This window comes from Nicotiana attenuata, chromosome 2 (genome assembly GCF_001879085.1).
Source record: "Nicotiana attenuata strain UT chromosome 2, NIATTr2, whole genome shotgun sequence".
NCBI lineage: Eukaryota > Viridiplantae > Streptophyta > Magnoliopsida > Solanales > Solanaceae > Nicotiana > Nicotiana attenuata.
Genome location: NC_031990.1, coordinates 27,905,835 through 27,922,194, shown reverse-complemented (window position 1 = coordinate 27,922,194; position 16,360 = coordinate 27,905,835). Strand labels below are relative to the sequence as shown.

Genomic DNA, 16,360 nt, shown 5'->3' with positions numbered 1-16,360 from the left:
ATGTGGGTAAGTTTAGTGTCGTTAATTAGAGCATTGGCTCATTGCCGACAGCAAGAGATCAGGGCATGGTAGCCTTGTCTCCACGCAACGCAGCACAATCGTAACCCAAGGGACATGTATATGTTAAGATCTTTTCGCTAAAAGAGCAACTCTAGTTTAACCACGTCGTGTTAACTCATGAAGAAAAAAAAATGAAGATCAACTGCGAGCTAAAGAAAAATGGAGAAGCAACAAGATAATTAAGCAGCTTGCTGGGTTTGATACAACAAAAAGAAGATAATTCACACCAAAATATTGTTCAATTTTATTTTTGGTAAGAGGGGAAACCGGCAGCCGCTACAAACTCTGCCACAGCTTTTACCTTTGGGTGAGCACTTGTGCGCACTGGGTAAACCTGCCCTTGTGTAATAGCCTGCAAATCACACAGAGGATGTAAACCGCACTAGGCAAGCCCTGTGCAACAGACTCAACCCAGAAAGCATTAAGGGTGGATTCGATCCCAGGTCATACAGATGACTTGGGCAACCCTCCAAAGTCCAAACCAACTGGGCAAAACACCGAAGCGAAGGGTTTATTTAGAAAACTCTTTTACATTATTTCTAATTTGCGGAAAAATAAGTGGCATATGGTAATATAACAGCGCGAAATAGGGTATGGTGATAAATGATAATGCTTTGGTGTTGCTTTTGCAATTAAATTTCAACTCTAACAGTACCAATAATAGGGTTTGAGTGAAAGAACGTGCTTCTCTTTTGGTGAAAAATATCTCAACTCCTGGAAATATCTAAAAATAGTCCCGACTTCTATAACCAGATTAGACTGAAGGTAGTACCTTCAGATAGGAGGCGACTATTATTAAAGAAGAAGCAGCTCATTACAAAGGCCATTTTATCATCTTTCAAAGACAATGTGACTACAATCAAACTCAACGCAAAACACAAGAAGCCACATCGTCTATTCCACTATGCACTATAAATCCTCTTTTTTCTTTCGGGTAAAGTGGGATTGTTGAATGATCTTCCACTAATAATGACGAATCACAGTACACCTCCAGCAGAATTCCAATGTTAACTATAAGGTAGCTATGCTTGGCTAGCTAGCATGAACAGGCCAAACTTCAAAAACAAAAGAAGAAAACCAGCCAACTAATAAGCACATAACTGAAGATCATCAACTGCCAACATAAGCATGTCTCATTGGTATTCTTACAAGGGGGAGGGGGAAAACATGCTAGAAGCACCTTGCGAATTCAAAATATACACACATTTCACAGAAAGATAAACTGGTTACTTGAAATTAACAAAGTGCTCAGCATCTACATATCACCAAAGTTGTATTTGAGTAGAAACTTCATATAGAGTGCTAAATTGACATATCCACATGCACAAAATCTGACGGCCACAGTTAGCATCAGGCATGGACTGAGTCCATTTGTTAACCCAACAAATAAATGAGCACAAGAAAACCAACAAGTAAGAACATAAACTTAATATTGCCATCTGCCTGTACTTGGGTTGTGTCTTGAGCATTACGAACATGTGGCCCATGATATGCAGGAGTATATCCAAATGGGTAATTTGATGTGGTAGGATACGCTGCCGGGCCAGGGAATCCATGAAACTGGAAGCTGAGTAATGAAGGGAACAATCCACCAAAACCAGCCGACATTGTAAAGTTACCAAATCTTGCAGTTGCTGTTGGAAAAAATCCTCCCATATGACCAAATCCAAGATTAGGAATATTATTTGATTGAGGTTGAGGAGCCGTTTCAGGTCGTTGTCCTGCAGGCCTGTTAGGAATTTCAAGGCCTGGGATTGGTTTCGATCTGGGATCAGTAGAAGTCCTTCCTCTGCCATAAAGAGGAACTAATTTCTCCTCCTGAATAAGGGCCTTACAAACAGGGCATTCATGGGATTGTGAGTGAAGATGTAGCCATCTATAAAGGCATGGCCAACAGTACAGGTGACCACAGAGTGTCACAATGGGATCTTGCGCCAATTCAAAACAGATATTGCATTCAAAATCACCAGCATCATTGCTCCCATCCCCAGAGGAAGAAGAAGAGCTTTCAAATGCCCTGGTAGTTGAGTCCTGCATCTCACTCAGATATATCTGTATTCCGGATGTTCAAAACCTTAACCTGTCAATTACAAGTATTAAGGGCTTCGCCAAAAAGAATGATTGGCAGATGTTAAGAAGAATACCAAATAATGTTCATTCAAGTACACCTCAAGAAGTTTGTTCGGTTGGATAGAAAATAGTTTCACTAGAACTTGATTAAATTGGATAGTTTAAAATTATCTATCGCAATTAAAATATTTTCTACAACAAAGGGGAAAACAACTTACCATCACATTATTTCATATGAAAAACATCTTAATTCCGACACAGTATGATTTGCTTAAACTAAAACCTAGACAGTTGTCAACCTTTAGTACTGCAAATATCGAAAATATACTATCTTCAAATCCTACCTTCCACATTGTACCATTGTCATATTGCAGCATACTCTGCCCAACCGAACAGTACACAGTGATATAACCCAAGATACAACATTTTAGGCAGAAAATTACTCTAATGATAAATATTTTGTGCTATACCAAACATTTCAAAGCATGAAAGAGCCCCATCCTAATATGCCAGATCTAACTGATTTGCCTATGTCAAACATCTTTCTCAAAGGAAAACTACGCGCGGAATATAAAGATGAAACCCCCAATAAAACAAAAACCTCAAATCTGATCAAACCCTACGTCACAACAACACAACAATAACTACGTCTCAATCTCAAACTAGTTGAAATTGGCTATATCATTCTTCTATTACAATTCCACTAAATTCGTGCTCAATTCATTACAATACTTGTCAACTATTTGCTTTTTAACGCCTCAATAACATAGAATGTAACAACAAGGGTAAAAGCTACAATATCCACCATCCTGATTCTGACTAATAATAAATATTTCTATCAAAAAAGAAGAAAGGGTTCTCGATTTACAGTAAAAGCAGATTAGATCAGAAGAAATCACATGACATGCAAATTGCATAATATTAAAGGAAGATACCGACGATTTATCAACGTACCGTTTCTGAAGAAAAGCAAGGGGGATTCGGAGGCAATTAATGGATCGAAGATAAAAAAGTGGTAATTCGAGCCCTTCAATTAGTATTGAACAAGTACTGATCCCAACAAAGATGATTCTAGGGCTTTTCACCCTCTCTCCCAAAAGTTCTAACTTATTTCGTCTCTAATTTCAGTTATACCTGGAGACGGTCAACTGGCAACCATCATTGCCGTTTTATTGGGCTGTTGTGTAACGGGGATGTAGGACCTTAGGCCCATAAAGCCCATTATTTTCATCATTCTCAATAGGGTGATTTTTAAAAATAGTCAGATTTACGACTGGTCGTTCAAAACTAGCTCAATTTTAAAAGTAATCGAAATTTAGCCACTTTTTATGTAAAGATAAATCTGAGCGAAAACACTATTCAAAAGCCGGAAAATACTCCAGTATATTATGCTGGAGTTCCAGCATAAGTATACTTGAACTCCAACATATTATACTGGAGTTCTAGGATAGTATGCTGGAACTCCAGCATAATATGATGGAGTTCCAGCATAAATACACTAGAACTCCAGCATNTTTTTCTTTTATTTTTATTTTTCTTGATTCATTCGGGTTGTAATAATTTGTAATAACTATTGGGGGTGTATAGTGAAAAGGGGAGGGTCACTCATGTTATGCATGTGGGTAGACATCATGCTTTAGGTATTTATTTCTGCAATCACAACCTTTTTTTTGCTTATGCATCCACATATAGAAATCCTGCCTATAAGTTTATGCATCCACATATAGAAATCCTGCCTATAAGTTTATGCATCTACATATAGAAATCTTGCCTATAAGTTGTTTCATTACTGCATTAGAAACCCTGCCTATAAGTTGTTTCATTACTGCATTAGAAATCCTGTCTATAAGCTATGCATTTCATTAGAAATCATGTCTATAAGTCTCTGCACTTCTATGTATAGAAATCAGGATTATAAGTTTCCTGCACTTCTGCACATACATATGTCATTAGGCAAACAATCCATAGGTTAAAAAATAATCAATTGCATCTTAGATACCATGCTCATAGGATTCTTGCACCTACATAACCGTTTTAAAATCAATAACGCTTAGAATTCATGTCTATAGGAGCAATCGTTTAAATTCGATTCTCCCGCGAAGTCTAAAATCAGTAATAATGTTGTTAACATCCGCAGAATTGGTTTATTTCTAAAGTCAGTAATCTTCTTTAAAATCAGTATGTTTGAACTTGTTAGATATCATGCCTATAAGTTCCAGCAAGTATAATGGTCCAGTATAATATACTGGAGTTTGGAGCACCAGTGCTCCAGTCTCTAGTATATTATACTGGAGCCAGCAAAGTATACCGGTCCAGCATAATATGCTGAAGTTCATACACAAGTGCACCGAAACTCCAGTATATTATGCTGGACCGGTCTCTATTGCAGCAAAACGGTGGCTATTTTTCATTGACTTGGTAAACGCTAGCTATTTTTGATTGACCAGTCCGAAAACTGGCTATACCGTGAAATTTTGGCTTCTCAATATCTACGGGCTATTATCACTTCTAGCCTGCGCTATAAACTATTTATATTTGATAGCAAAAAATATATATGTAATTTGAATATTTTTTTTGTATACAAAAGTTGTACATATTTCAGATATTATTTTTACAGTAGGTATACATTATCATTTTTCCAATGTCTATGGTCTTAACTGTTACCATACTACTTTTTCTTTTGATTAAAAGTATTTTTTTTATTGAGTTTTGAGGTGTTTTAGCAAAAAGTACTTTTTGGTAGTAGCACCAACACAATAAGAGAAATATCTTTTTTGCCAAATTAAAATCATCCTTATCAAATATTTACATCTACCAAATTACTCCTCATTCATTTAACTTATATGTCTCGCAACTGTAACAAGAACCCCCTTTTCTTTTCCTTTTCTTTTTTTACAGTTTCTTCTCTTATTACTCTCTTCTTGGCTCTTACTCTTAGGATATATTGATTATGTTTTATTTTATGTTATAAAACATAATTAACTTTAATATTACTAAAAGGAAAGCTCAGTGCACTAAGCTCTCGCTATGCGCGGGGTCTGGAAAAGGGCCGAACCACAAAACTATATTGTACGCAGTCTTACTTGCATTTCTGCAAGAGACTGTTTCCACGGCTCGAACCCGTGATCTTTAATATTACTAATATTTATAATCATTTCTACGTGTAAATAGTACTGTTATAAAATGAACGTTGATAATGTATTCTTTTTGTTTTAATTTGACAACTTAAGCACTTTTAAAAAGATTTGGTCAAACACAATCAAAATTTACCAAATACAGAAAAAATACCTTTCTAACAAATTGATCAAACACAAGAGGTTACTCTCTAAAGGTATTTTGCTAAATAGTTATTTTGATAAAAGTACTTATCAAAATAAATAATTTTTGGATTTTTGACCAAACATGATAAAAAGTAAAAACGATGGGGGTAAGTAGAAAAGCTCTGATAGGGCTTACTACAGTTAAAGGCGACTATTTAGAGGGGCATTTGCATCTATACCCGCTTTTTGGATCACGTTTTAACTTGTGCCCGCTTTGCAAAAAAAAATTGCAAGCATACCCACTTTTTCGCGTAACTTCAGCATACGGGGCTGAAGTAGCAAAGGCAATCACGCAAAACTTCAGCATTCTAGTAGACGGGCCTGAAGTAGCAAGTGTGCTGAATCAAGTATGCTGAAGTTTTTGTTTGTAATTACTGAACTTAAGCATAGTAGCTGACGTTTTGTTCTCTATTTGCTGAAGTTGTTGTTTGTAGTTGCTGAACTTAAGCATAGTAGCTGAAGTTTTGTTCTCTATTTGCTGAAGTTTTTGTTTGTAATTGCACTAAATAAGCTGAAGTTTTTTTGTCCTGGATTCATTAGTTTTGTCATTAAGCTTTTTCAAAAACTTCAGCAGAAGATGCTGAAGTTATTTAGTTCATTTATAAAAAATTCAGCACTAAATAAGCTGAAGTTTTTTTGTCCTGGATAAGCTTTTTCAAAAACTTCAGCAGAAGATGCTAAAGTTATTTAGTTCATTTGTAAAAACTTCAGCACTAAATAAGCTGAAGTTTTTTTTTTGTCCTGGATTCATTAGTTTTGTCATAAAGCTTGTTCAAAAACTTCAGCAGAAGATGCTGAAGTTATTTAGTTCATTTGTAAAAACTTCAGCACGAAATAAGCTGAAATTTTTTTGTCTTGGATTCATTAGTTTTGTTATAATCAGACTACTATAAAATAATCAGATTGCCAACAGTATCTAAATTGTAAAAATTTGGAAACAAATAAACGTGAAAAGAACAGAATTATCATGAAAAGAATCATTAAGTGTGACCTTAAACTTCCCGTACGTGGAAATATTCACAAATTATTGTCTACTAACTTATGTAATTATTTATAATTTATTTTTAAATAATCTGATAAACATACTTATGACAATCATCCCATGAACTGAAGTTTCAAAGCAGCACCAACAGCAGCAGAAGAAAGAAGAAAACGAAGGAGGAGAAGGAGGAGGAGAAAGGGGACCGAAGTTGTTTAAAAAGTAGGTACAAGTTAAAACTTTTTTAAAAAATGGGTATAGGTTAAATGGGGGCGACCAAATAGGACGCCCCGTGCAACTTTTACCTATTTAGAAGCTCTAATGTATGTAGGTATTTTCTTTAAATTTTAATATCCAACACCAAACCAAATTAAAATTCTGGTAGTTCTTTTTTCAAGAATATACTTTATGAAATACTGTTAGGACTAAGGAGAGTAGGTTTAAGATCGGTAAGTGGAATTCAATAAAATTTTGGCTATTTCTTATTTGTCATTGTTAAAGTTTTAGGCCATAGTTATAGACAATAAATTTTTTGGAAGAAGAGCAGATTGACTTGGCGGTGGATACTGGATAGAGTATTAGCTATTTATGCTAGCGCTATTAAGCGTTGGGCTTGATTATTGAAACTGTTAAGATGTTTTAATATATCAGTGTTAAACTTAGAAAGTCTGAATACTAGTAATACTTTATATTTTTTATGGCGTGTACGTGTATGGCATAACTGGTAACCAAGTAATTCCTGCCAGCAAAATTCCAGCAAAAGTCTGTCATTTCCATTACAGAGCAACTATATACATATGTCGTTATATTATACGTCTCTCATTCCCCGGCATACAATTGACAGTGACACTAGTATTCCAGCACAGGTTTATTTGGTGGAAGTTGCGTCGCTCTTTCCTCATACCTCACATTCTGCTTAAGGACGAAATTGATGGAATACTCTGCACACACACACTTTGGCTAAATCACATGGAATGAACAAGTTGAACAATGACTAACGTGAATTTTGGACACAACTCAGAAATTATTAAGGTCTTTATTTGATCCTTCTTTCCTCTAAATGCTTGGCAGTCGCAAATTAGAAACTTCCCATCTTTTAGTTTCTTGTTAATCATGAGAAGATAACAGAATACAAAACATGAGTTTCCTGCTAAATCTTGTGAAATGACTAGATCTATGTTTTCGCTTGGTATTTAAGTTATAATAATCACTGCCAATGTTAAAAGAAAATTACACTATAGATGTAATTACGTACAACTTTTAGTTTTTTTTTGGTAATTACATACATTTTCTGTCAACAAACTTTACCGAATGGTCTCATTATTGTTAACAGTAATATGGTCCAGCACCGACCCATCAAACTTTCAAAACATTGAAAATTTTCAGTCTGAAAAGACGAGCTCAACCAAAGGTACTCAGTAACTATTTACTCTGAAAGATAAAAAGGCAGGACTTCATTGTGTTCATTTCTTACAATAACTTAGCAATAATTATGTTTACCCATAACAATTAAACTTATAATGTGGTTTTAAGGACACGTGATTTCACCTAATACCAATTGATAAATGTAAAGATTAGTAGTAGAAATTAACAATGAGATAAAGCAAACCAGTGTTGAAATGTAATTCAGTCCTCGAGCTTGAGTGCCCTCGAACTGATCGGTACCCGATTAGTTAAGAAATAAGCAAACTGATGAACAAGAATATAAGCTAGACAGAAAGTATTGTGTTGCTTTGATATGTGTGAATGTAAGGTGCTTACAAAATGATTAGAACCCTCTTTATATAGTAGAGAAATCCTATATATGGTACAATTCTAATTACGGAAGTAAATCCCATGATTACCCAAAACAACCGCCCTTGATTTGATTTGTTCCGAGATTTTCGCCATGATCTTCAACCAGATACTGATATCTTGCTTTTCTGTTATTGCGCTTTGCTCGAAATCTGCCCTATTTGGTCTCGATCGCTACTGGCCTCGATCTCGATAGGCACCTCGATCCTCGAACTCGGTACCTTATCCTCATGCTTCGATCTGATCCACTGCGGGGCTGACCTTTGATGTAACTCCCTGATCTCTATCAAATAGTAGAATCGGGTAGGTCCGATTTTAACCGTATACAGATAGTCCTCTCGTTTCTTGGTGTGTTAATGAGAAGAAACGAATTGAGCCTTCGATTTTGTACTTCGACATGTTCCTCGTGACGTAAGTGACTGAAACGTCCCGTCGGTACAGTTCCCCAAGTCATTAATGAGCATCAGTTGCTGGTCGGCCACCTTTGAATCTTCGTCGTGAATCCCTTAAATAGGCCTGTGATGACCCAAAAGGTCATCTCTTATTTTAGAAGTCAAATATGTGTTCCGAGGAATTGAAAACCTCCTTTTATCTCTTCTCGATTTGCGTGCGCAGTCCGGACGTATATCCGGAAAGCCTTTATGTGAAAATTTGAGAAAAATGCTAAATTTTTGCCTTTAAAATGGAATTAAGTTGACTTCAGTCAATATTTTGGGTAAACAGACCGGGACCCGTATTTCGCCGGTCCCGTAGGGTCCGTAGTAAAATATGGGACTTGGGCGTATGCCAGGAATCGAATTTCGAGGTCCCAAGCCCGAGAAATAAATTTTTGAAGAAAATTATTTAACTGAAAATGTGATGGTTTTTGAATATTTAAAAAGATTTGATCTTGTCGAAATCGGGCCCGTATTTTGGTTCTGGAGCCCGGTATAGGTCCGTTATGGTATTTAGACCCTATCTGTGAAATTTGGTAAAAACGGAGGTGATTTGACGTGATTCAGACCTTTGGTTGAAAAGTTAGAAATTTTGAACTATCTTGGAAAAATTCACGAGTTTTGGTGTTGGATTCATAGTTCTAGATGTTATTTTGGCGATTTGATCGCGCGAGCAAGTTCATATGATGTTTTAAGACTTGTGTGCATGTTTGGTTTGGAGCCCCGAGGGCTCGAGTGAGTTTTGGATAGGCTACGGAGTGTTTTGAGACTTAACGAATTTGCTGGTATGGTTGCAGGTCTGCAGACTTCGCATTCGCGAAGTATGGCTCGCAAATGCGAGCATCGCATTTGCGAAGTTTCATTGCATTTGCGGTCAGAGGGCAGGGAGGGGGACCTTCGCATTTGTGAAGCTCGTCGTCGCAATCGCGACTCCAACAGTCACCGCATTTGCGAACAATAGTTCGCATTTGCGAAGGCAGCAGCTCAGGCCAAGCTTCGCATTTACGATGCTTTGGTCGCATTTGCGAGTTCGCATTTGCGAACATGTTATCGCAAATGCGATATCTGCGACTGTGTAAATCATAACGTAGACGGGATTTTCACCCATTTTTCAAATCTCTCGAACCCTAAACCTCCCTAGGCAATTTTCCAAAGACCCAAACTTCTCCAAATCGTAGGTAAGTGATTTCTAACTCAACTCTTTCAATCTATCTCATCTTTTTGCAAGATTTCATCACAAAATTTAAGGATTTTCATGGGAATTGGGTGTTCTTGGGTGGAATTTAGAAATTTCAAAATTTGGGGACTTAGACCACTAATTGAGGTCGGATTCCAAAAACCAATTGCATATCCGGGCTCGGGGGTGAATGGGTAATCGGGTCTTGGTCTGAACCTCGAGTTTTGACCAAGCGGGTCGGGGTCGGATTTTGACTTTTTGGGGGAAAACATTGGGAAATGCATATTCATGCATTAGAATTGGTTTAATTAGCATTTATTGCTGTTATTAAATTTATTATGGCTAGATACGAGTGAATTGCTGGTGGAATCGAGAGTTAAAGCGGTGGTTGAGTGTTGAATTGTCTGTTGGCTTGAGGTAAGTGTTTGGTCTAACCTTGACTTGAGGGACTAGGGATCCCCGAGTTGCTTGCTATGTGAAATATCATGCGTGTGGCGTATATGTGTGGTGACGAGTACCTATGCGCCACCAAATTACTTGTTTAGCCCGTTTCCTTTCCCGTTTCCCCTTATATCTTGCTTTCCTTCCTTAATTGCTACCTGATCATAAATATTTCCATGTCTAATTGCTTTATGTTAACTGCTGTTCTCTTTATTGAATTATTTAATTGTTTCATGTTAATTGATGATGTTCCCGTTGAGCTTTATTGGTTTCGTAGCTTCATTTTATTACCCCGTTGGCTTATATTGGTTCATTGGTGCCTTACACATTAGTTGGTCTCGCTGATTTGTTCTCATGAGTGAAGTTTCATAATCGTAGCGATATTCCATTGTGTAGATTGTAGTAAAAGAATTGTGGAAATTGAGTTAACTTGTGAAACACCTTGTATTTATTCTTTGTGATTAGTGTTGATATATACATATGTTGGGATCAGGTTGCACGCCGCAACATGAGGAATAAGGGAGAAATATGATTGTCGGGTGGGATCGAGTTGCACGCCACAACAAGGAGTAATAAGGGTGGACAGGTGGGATCGGGTTGCGCCGCAACAGGAGGAATAAGGGTGATATGTGTTGATGAGTAATAAGGGAGGACGGGTGGGATCGGGTTGCGCGCCACAACAAGGAGGAATAAGGGAGAATGTTGATACTGTTATTGTTGGAATATTGATACTGTCATTGTTGGAATATTGATACTGCTATTGTTTATATGGTGGGATCGGGATGCACGCCGCGTCAGTTATGGTTTTGGCCTTTATTTCTGTCAAAGTCTATTACTGAGATATTGAAAACTCCCTAAGGATTGGTTATAGGTGGATACTAGTAGAATGACTGAGTCCTGTGTTTCTTTAATGCAAGTCCCGGTTATGTTTCATTCTATACCTCTGTTCCGTTATTATAAACTGTTGCAGGTTATATATATATATATATATATATATATATATTGTTGTGCCCCACCATAGCCTCGTCACTACTTCGTTGAGGTTAGGCTCGGCACTTACCAGTACATGGGTTGGTTGTACTGATACTACACTCTGCACTTTTTGTGCAGGTCCCAGTGCTGGACCATACGGACCGTAGTTTGAGGTTGCTGCCTTCAGTCCAGTGGAGACCCGAGGTAGTCTGCAGGCGTCCGCAAGCCTTGGCGTCCCCTTCTATCCTGTTTCATTTCTGTTTTATCTATTTCTGAGACAGATGTGTATTTCTTTGTTCAGACTATTATTTGTAGTATTCGTAGATGGCCCGTGAGATTGTGACACCAGTTCTGGGTGGAGTTTTATTACGGTTTTCGTTATTTGTATTAAGATAACCTGTTAAATTCTGTTCTTCCATTTTTATTCCGCTGATTTACTTATTTTAACTTGTAAATTGTTAAAATATAAAAAGGAAAGGATGAAATAACTTGTAACATTGGCTTGCCTCGGGAGTGCAATGTTAGGCACCATCACAGTCCCAATGGTGGAAAAATCAGGCCGTGACAAGTTGGTATCAGAGCTCTAGGTTGCTTAGGCCTCACAATTCACGGACAAACTTGGTAGAGTCTGAGGGATCGGTACGGAGACGTCTGTGCTTATCCCCAGAGGCTACGGAGTTAGGAACAGTTTCATTTCTATTCATCTCTGTCGTGCGGTTTGATCTCTCAATGCTAATTGAACTCTCTACTCTATCCTTTCACAGATGGCGAGAAAGCGTACCGCTTCATCAGCTGATCAGCAGCCCGAGCTCCCAATGGCAGCTCTTACGAGGGGCAGAGGACGAGGCCAAGGCCATGCTAGAAGCCGAGGCAGAGGCAGGGCACAGCCCAGAGCAGCAGCACCAGCGGCGCAACCTCAGGTTGAGTTTGATGATGAGGTTCTGGCCCAGACCGTTCTAGAGGGACCAGCTTAGGTCCCACTGGGGTTCATAGCTACCCCGGTACTCCAGGATGCTCTAGTCTGTCTAGTGGGCCTTATGGAGAGTGTCACTTAGGCAGGCATACTTCCAGTAGCACCAGCCGTCTTTCGTGCTGGGGGAGGAGCACAAACTCCCGCTACTCACACACCGGAGCAGATGGCTCCCCAGTTTCAGACTCCAGCAGTTCGGCCAGTTGGAGTAGCCCACCGGGTGTTGTGGCTCAGAATGGCGACGGAGCAGCTATGTCTACAGATACTTTATGGAGGTTGGACAGGTTCACCAAGCTTGTCACTACTACCTATGGTGGTACATCTTCAGAGGATACCCAGGATTATTTGGACAGTTGCCATGAGGTTCTACGGAACATGGGGATAGTGGAGACCAATAGGGTCGACTTTGTTGCTTTTCGCTTATCAGGTTCCGCCAAGAAATGGTGGAGGGATTTCTGTTTGGCTAGACCAGCCGGGTCGCCTGCTTTGACCTTGGATTAGTTTTCTCAGCTATTTCTGGAGAAGTTTCTCTATATCACTCAGAGAGAGGACTATCGGAGGCAGTTTGAGCGCCTTCAGCAGGTTTCTATGACCGTCACTCAGTACGAGACCAGATTTATTGACTTGGCCCGTCATGCTCTTCTTATACTCCCCATCGAAAGAGAGAGAGGGTGAGGAAATTTATTGAGGGACTCACTCAGCCTATCAGATTGCAGATGGCTAAGGAGATAGGGAGCGAGATTTCTTTCCAGGATGCAGCCAATGTGGCCAGACGAGTCGAGATGGTTTTAGCTCAGGGTAGTGGTCAGGGGTCTGACAAAGGCCACGTCATTCTGGCAGGTTCAGTGGTGCCTCGTCTGGAGGCAGGGATTCTTTTGGTAAAGGCCACCATCATAGGCCGTTTCATTCAGCGCTTCAAGCATCCCATGGAGCTTCAAGGAGTCGTGGTCCTTATGTACCTCCTTCAGCGCAGCCAGCTTATAGTGCACCGCCAGCTCCCATCAGAGCACCTCCTCTTCAGAGTAGTTATCGCGGTCAATCGGCCCGTCAAGGTCAGTCTCAGTTTCCTCAGCCGCAGCATTCAGATGGATGTTTTGAGTGTGGTGAGTATGGTCATATCCGGAGGGCTTTTCCGAGATTAGTGGGTGCTCAGTCGCAGCAGCAGAGTTCTCGTGCCATGATTCAGGCACCGCCTGTCCAGCCAGCTAGAGGTAGGGGTCAGGGAGCCAGAGGTAGGGCCAGCCCGCTAAAGGTGGAGGTCAGGCCATTAGAGGTGGAGGCCAGGCCGCTAGAGGTGGAGGCCAGCCAGTAGGAGGTCGTCCCAGGGATGTGGTTCAGGGTGGTGGGGCCCAACCCCGATGTTATGCTATTCCAGCTAGGCCCGAGGCTCAGTCCTCTATGCACTTATCACAGGTACAGTTTCAGTTTACAATAGAGATGCTTCAGTTCTATTTGATCCAGGGTCTACGTACTCCTATGTGTCATCTTATTTTGCTCCATATTTGGCTGTGCCTCGTGATGCCTTGAGTGCTCCTGTGTATGTGTCCACACTTTTGGGTTATTCTATCATAGTAAATCGTGTCTATCGTTCGTGTGTGGTTGTTATTGGGGGTCTTGAGACTAGTGTAGATCTCCTACTTCTCGATATGGTTGATTTCGATGTCATTTTGGGGATGGATTGGCTGTCACCATACCATGCTATACTGGATTGTCATGCCAAGACCGTGACCTTAGCCTTGCCAGAGTTGCCTCGATTGGAGTGGAGAGGGACTCCTGGTCATTCTATCAGCAGAGTTATTTCGTATGTGAAGGCTCGACGTATGGTTTAGAAGGGGTGTTTGGCTTATTTGGCCTATGTTCGTGATTCTAGTGCTGAGGTTCTTTGTATGGATTCTGTACCAGTTGTTCGGGAGTTTCCAGAGGTATTTCCTGCAGACCTGTTGGGGATGCCACCCGACAAGGATATCGACTTTTGCATTGATTGGCTCCGGGCACTCAGCCCATTTCTATTCCGCCATATAGTATGGCCCCTCCAGAGTTGAAGGAGTTGAAAGAACAGTTGCAAGACTTGCTTGATAAGGGCTTTATTACACCTAGTGTCTCGCCCTGGGGCGCGCCGATGTTGTTTGCTAAGAAGAAGGATGGGTCGATGAGGATGTGTATAGATGTCACGACCCGGATTTCCCACCCTCGGGAGTCGTGATGGCGCCTACTCGTGGAAGCTAGGCAAGCCAAGAACCTTTGCAAACATCAGCCTATCTCGTTTTAGACATTATTTACAATTAAATTATCAATGAATAAGCAGTTAAAAGACAGCGGAAAGTAAAACTTAGCGGAAGTCTTAACTAAGTATAGAAACAGCATCTAGAAGCCAATACAAGTCTCTACCCAGCACCTAGTGTCACCACAATACACGGACTGTCTAGGATTACTACAAATAAGAGTTTGAAATAAAGGACATAGTCTATTTCGAATACAAATGTCAACAGAACATGAAAACTGAAAGAAGAGACGCCGGGCCTGCGGACGCCAGCAAGGCTACCTCGGAGTCTCGTGGACTGAAGGTCGGCTCCATGACTACTGCTGCGCACCGAAAGCTACTCCGACACCTGGATCTGTGCAAAAGAGCACAGAGTGTAGTATCAGCACAACCGACCCCATGTGCTGGTAAGTGCCTAGCCTAACCCCGGCGAAATAGTGACGAGGCTAGACCAGACTACCACATAAACTATATATATATATATATATATATATATATATATATATATATATACACACACACATCTACAGCGGAAAATAACAAGAATAAATATTTTAAATGGGAGGGGAACATGCTTCGGGGATAGCAGATAATATAGGATCTCAAGAGAATAATAAGGAACATCAATAAATTAACTCTAACACGGATAAGGGAAATAAAAGCAGATTTCACTATCAGTACACATCTCGTTGCAGGCGTGCAACCCGATCCCATTTCTCAATGTTTCCGTGGTAGGCGTACCACCCGCTCCCATTTCATCAAATCTCGTTGTAGGCGTACCACCCGCTCCCATTTCATCAATCTCGTGGTAGGCGTACCACCCGCTCCCATTTCATCAAATCTCGTGGTAGGCGTACCACTCACTCCCATTTCATCAAATCTCGTAGTAGGCGTACCACCCGCTCCCATTTCATTTCAACACAGAGTCACAATAAAATTCCGGCAAGGAAAACAAAGCAATATAATAATAATTTCCCGGCAAGGGAACAACAATATCAAAATAAACATCCCGACAAGGGAGAATCAGCTATAACCAAATCCTAGCTCAACTCTTACTCAGCTCGATTAATACCGGTACTCAAGCATAAATAAGTCCACGAAAATAAACTAAATCTCTACTCAATATCAAGATTCAACTGGAAGATGACAAGCTTTTCCAAAGACTAATCGATATGGAGACGTACCAATTGGCTGAAAGCATTGAACTTTGAATTAACCTCTGCTGGTAAAAATAGATTTTCTCAAGTGAATGAATTGGAAGAACTCAGATTAGAAGCCTATGAAAATGCCAAAATTTTTAAAGAAAAAACAAAAAATGGCACGACAATTTAATCCGACAGAAAACTTTTAAAATTGGAGATCATGTACTTCTATACAATTATAGACTCAGGCTATTTCCAGGAAAATTAAAATTCAGGTGGACGGGTCCTTACAATGTTACAGATATTACTCCATACAGAGCAATTGAAATTCAACAAATCCCTGCCCCAATCTACAAGAGGCTAATCCCTGCCTCCACGCCTGCATGAGGCTAATCCCTGCCTCCACGTCTGCATGAAGCAGCAATATGTTTCCCATGGCGTGATGAATGTTGTCTTTTCTACATCTTCCTCATCCATCAAGATCTGGTGATATCCCGCATAGCAATCCACAAAAGACCCAATCTCATGCTTGGCACAATTATCAATCAGAATATGGATATTCGGCAATGGAAAGTTATCCTTTGGACTTGCCTTGTTGAGATCACGGTAATCAACGTCAATTGATGGCCATTCAATCAACTGAAATAAGCACGTAGTTGAACAAGTAGATAAACTCAAGGGTTAAATTATATGAAAAACATAACAAGAATTCATCCTCCAAGAGGTTCCATCAAAGCTCTA

At 39.8% G+C, this 16,360-nt stretch overlaps 1 protein-coding gene across 1 annotated transcript; it reads right to left on the bottom strand.

Annotated features, from left to right (window-relative positions):
• Positions 1,137-3,287, bottom strand: LOC109206025 (E3 ubiquitin-protein ligase RNF185-like). Its single transcript, XM_019368793.1, has 2 exons — positions 3,085-3,287; positions 1,137-2,140 (listed from the first exon to the last, which is right to left on the bottom strand). The coding sequence occupies exon 2, from the start codon at positions 2,095-2,097 to the stop codon at positions 1,435-1,437; it is 663 nt and encodes a 220-aa protein (XP_019224338.1). The 5' UTR covers positions 2,098-2,140; positions 3,085-3,287; the 3' UTR covers positions 1,137-1,434.

Bases quoted from the DNA above. Each gene is read 5' to 3' on its own strand.
- LOC109206025 (XM_019368793.1), bottom strand. From the start codon at position 2,097: ATGCAGGACTCAACTACCAGGGCATTTGAAAGCTCTTCTTCTTCCTCT.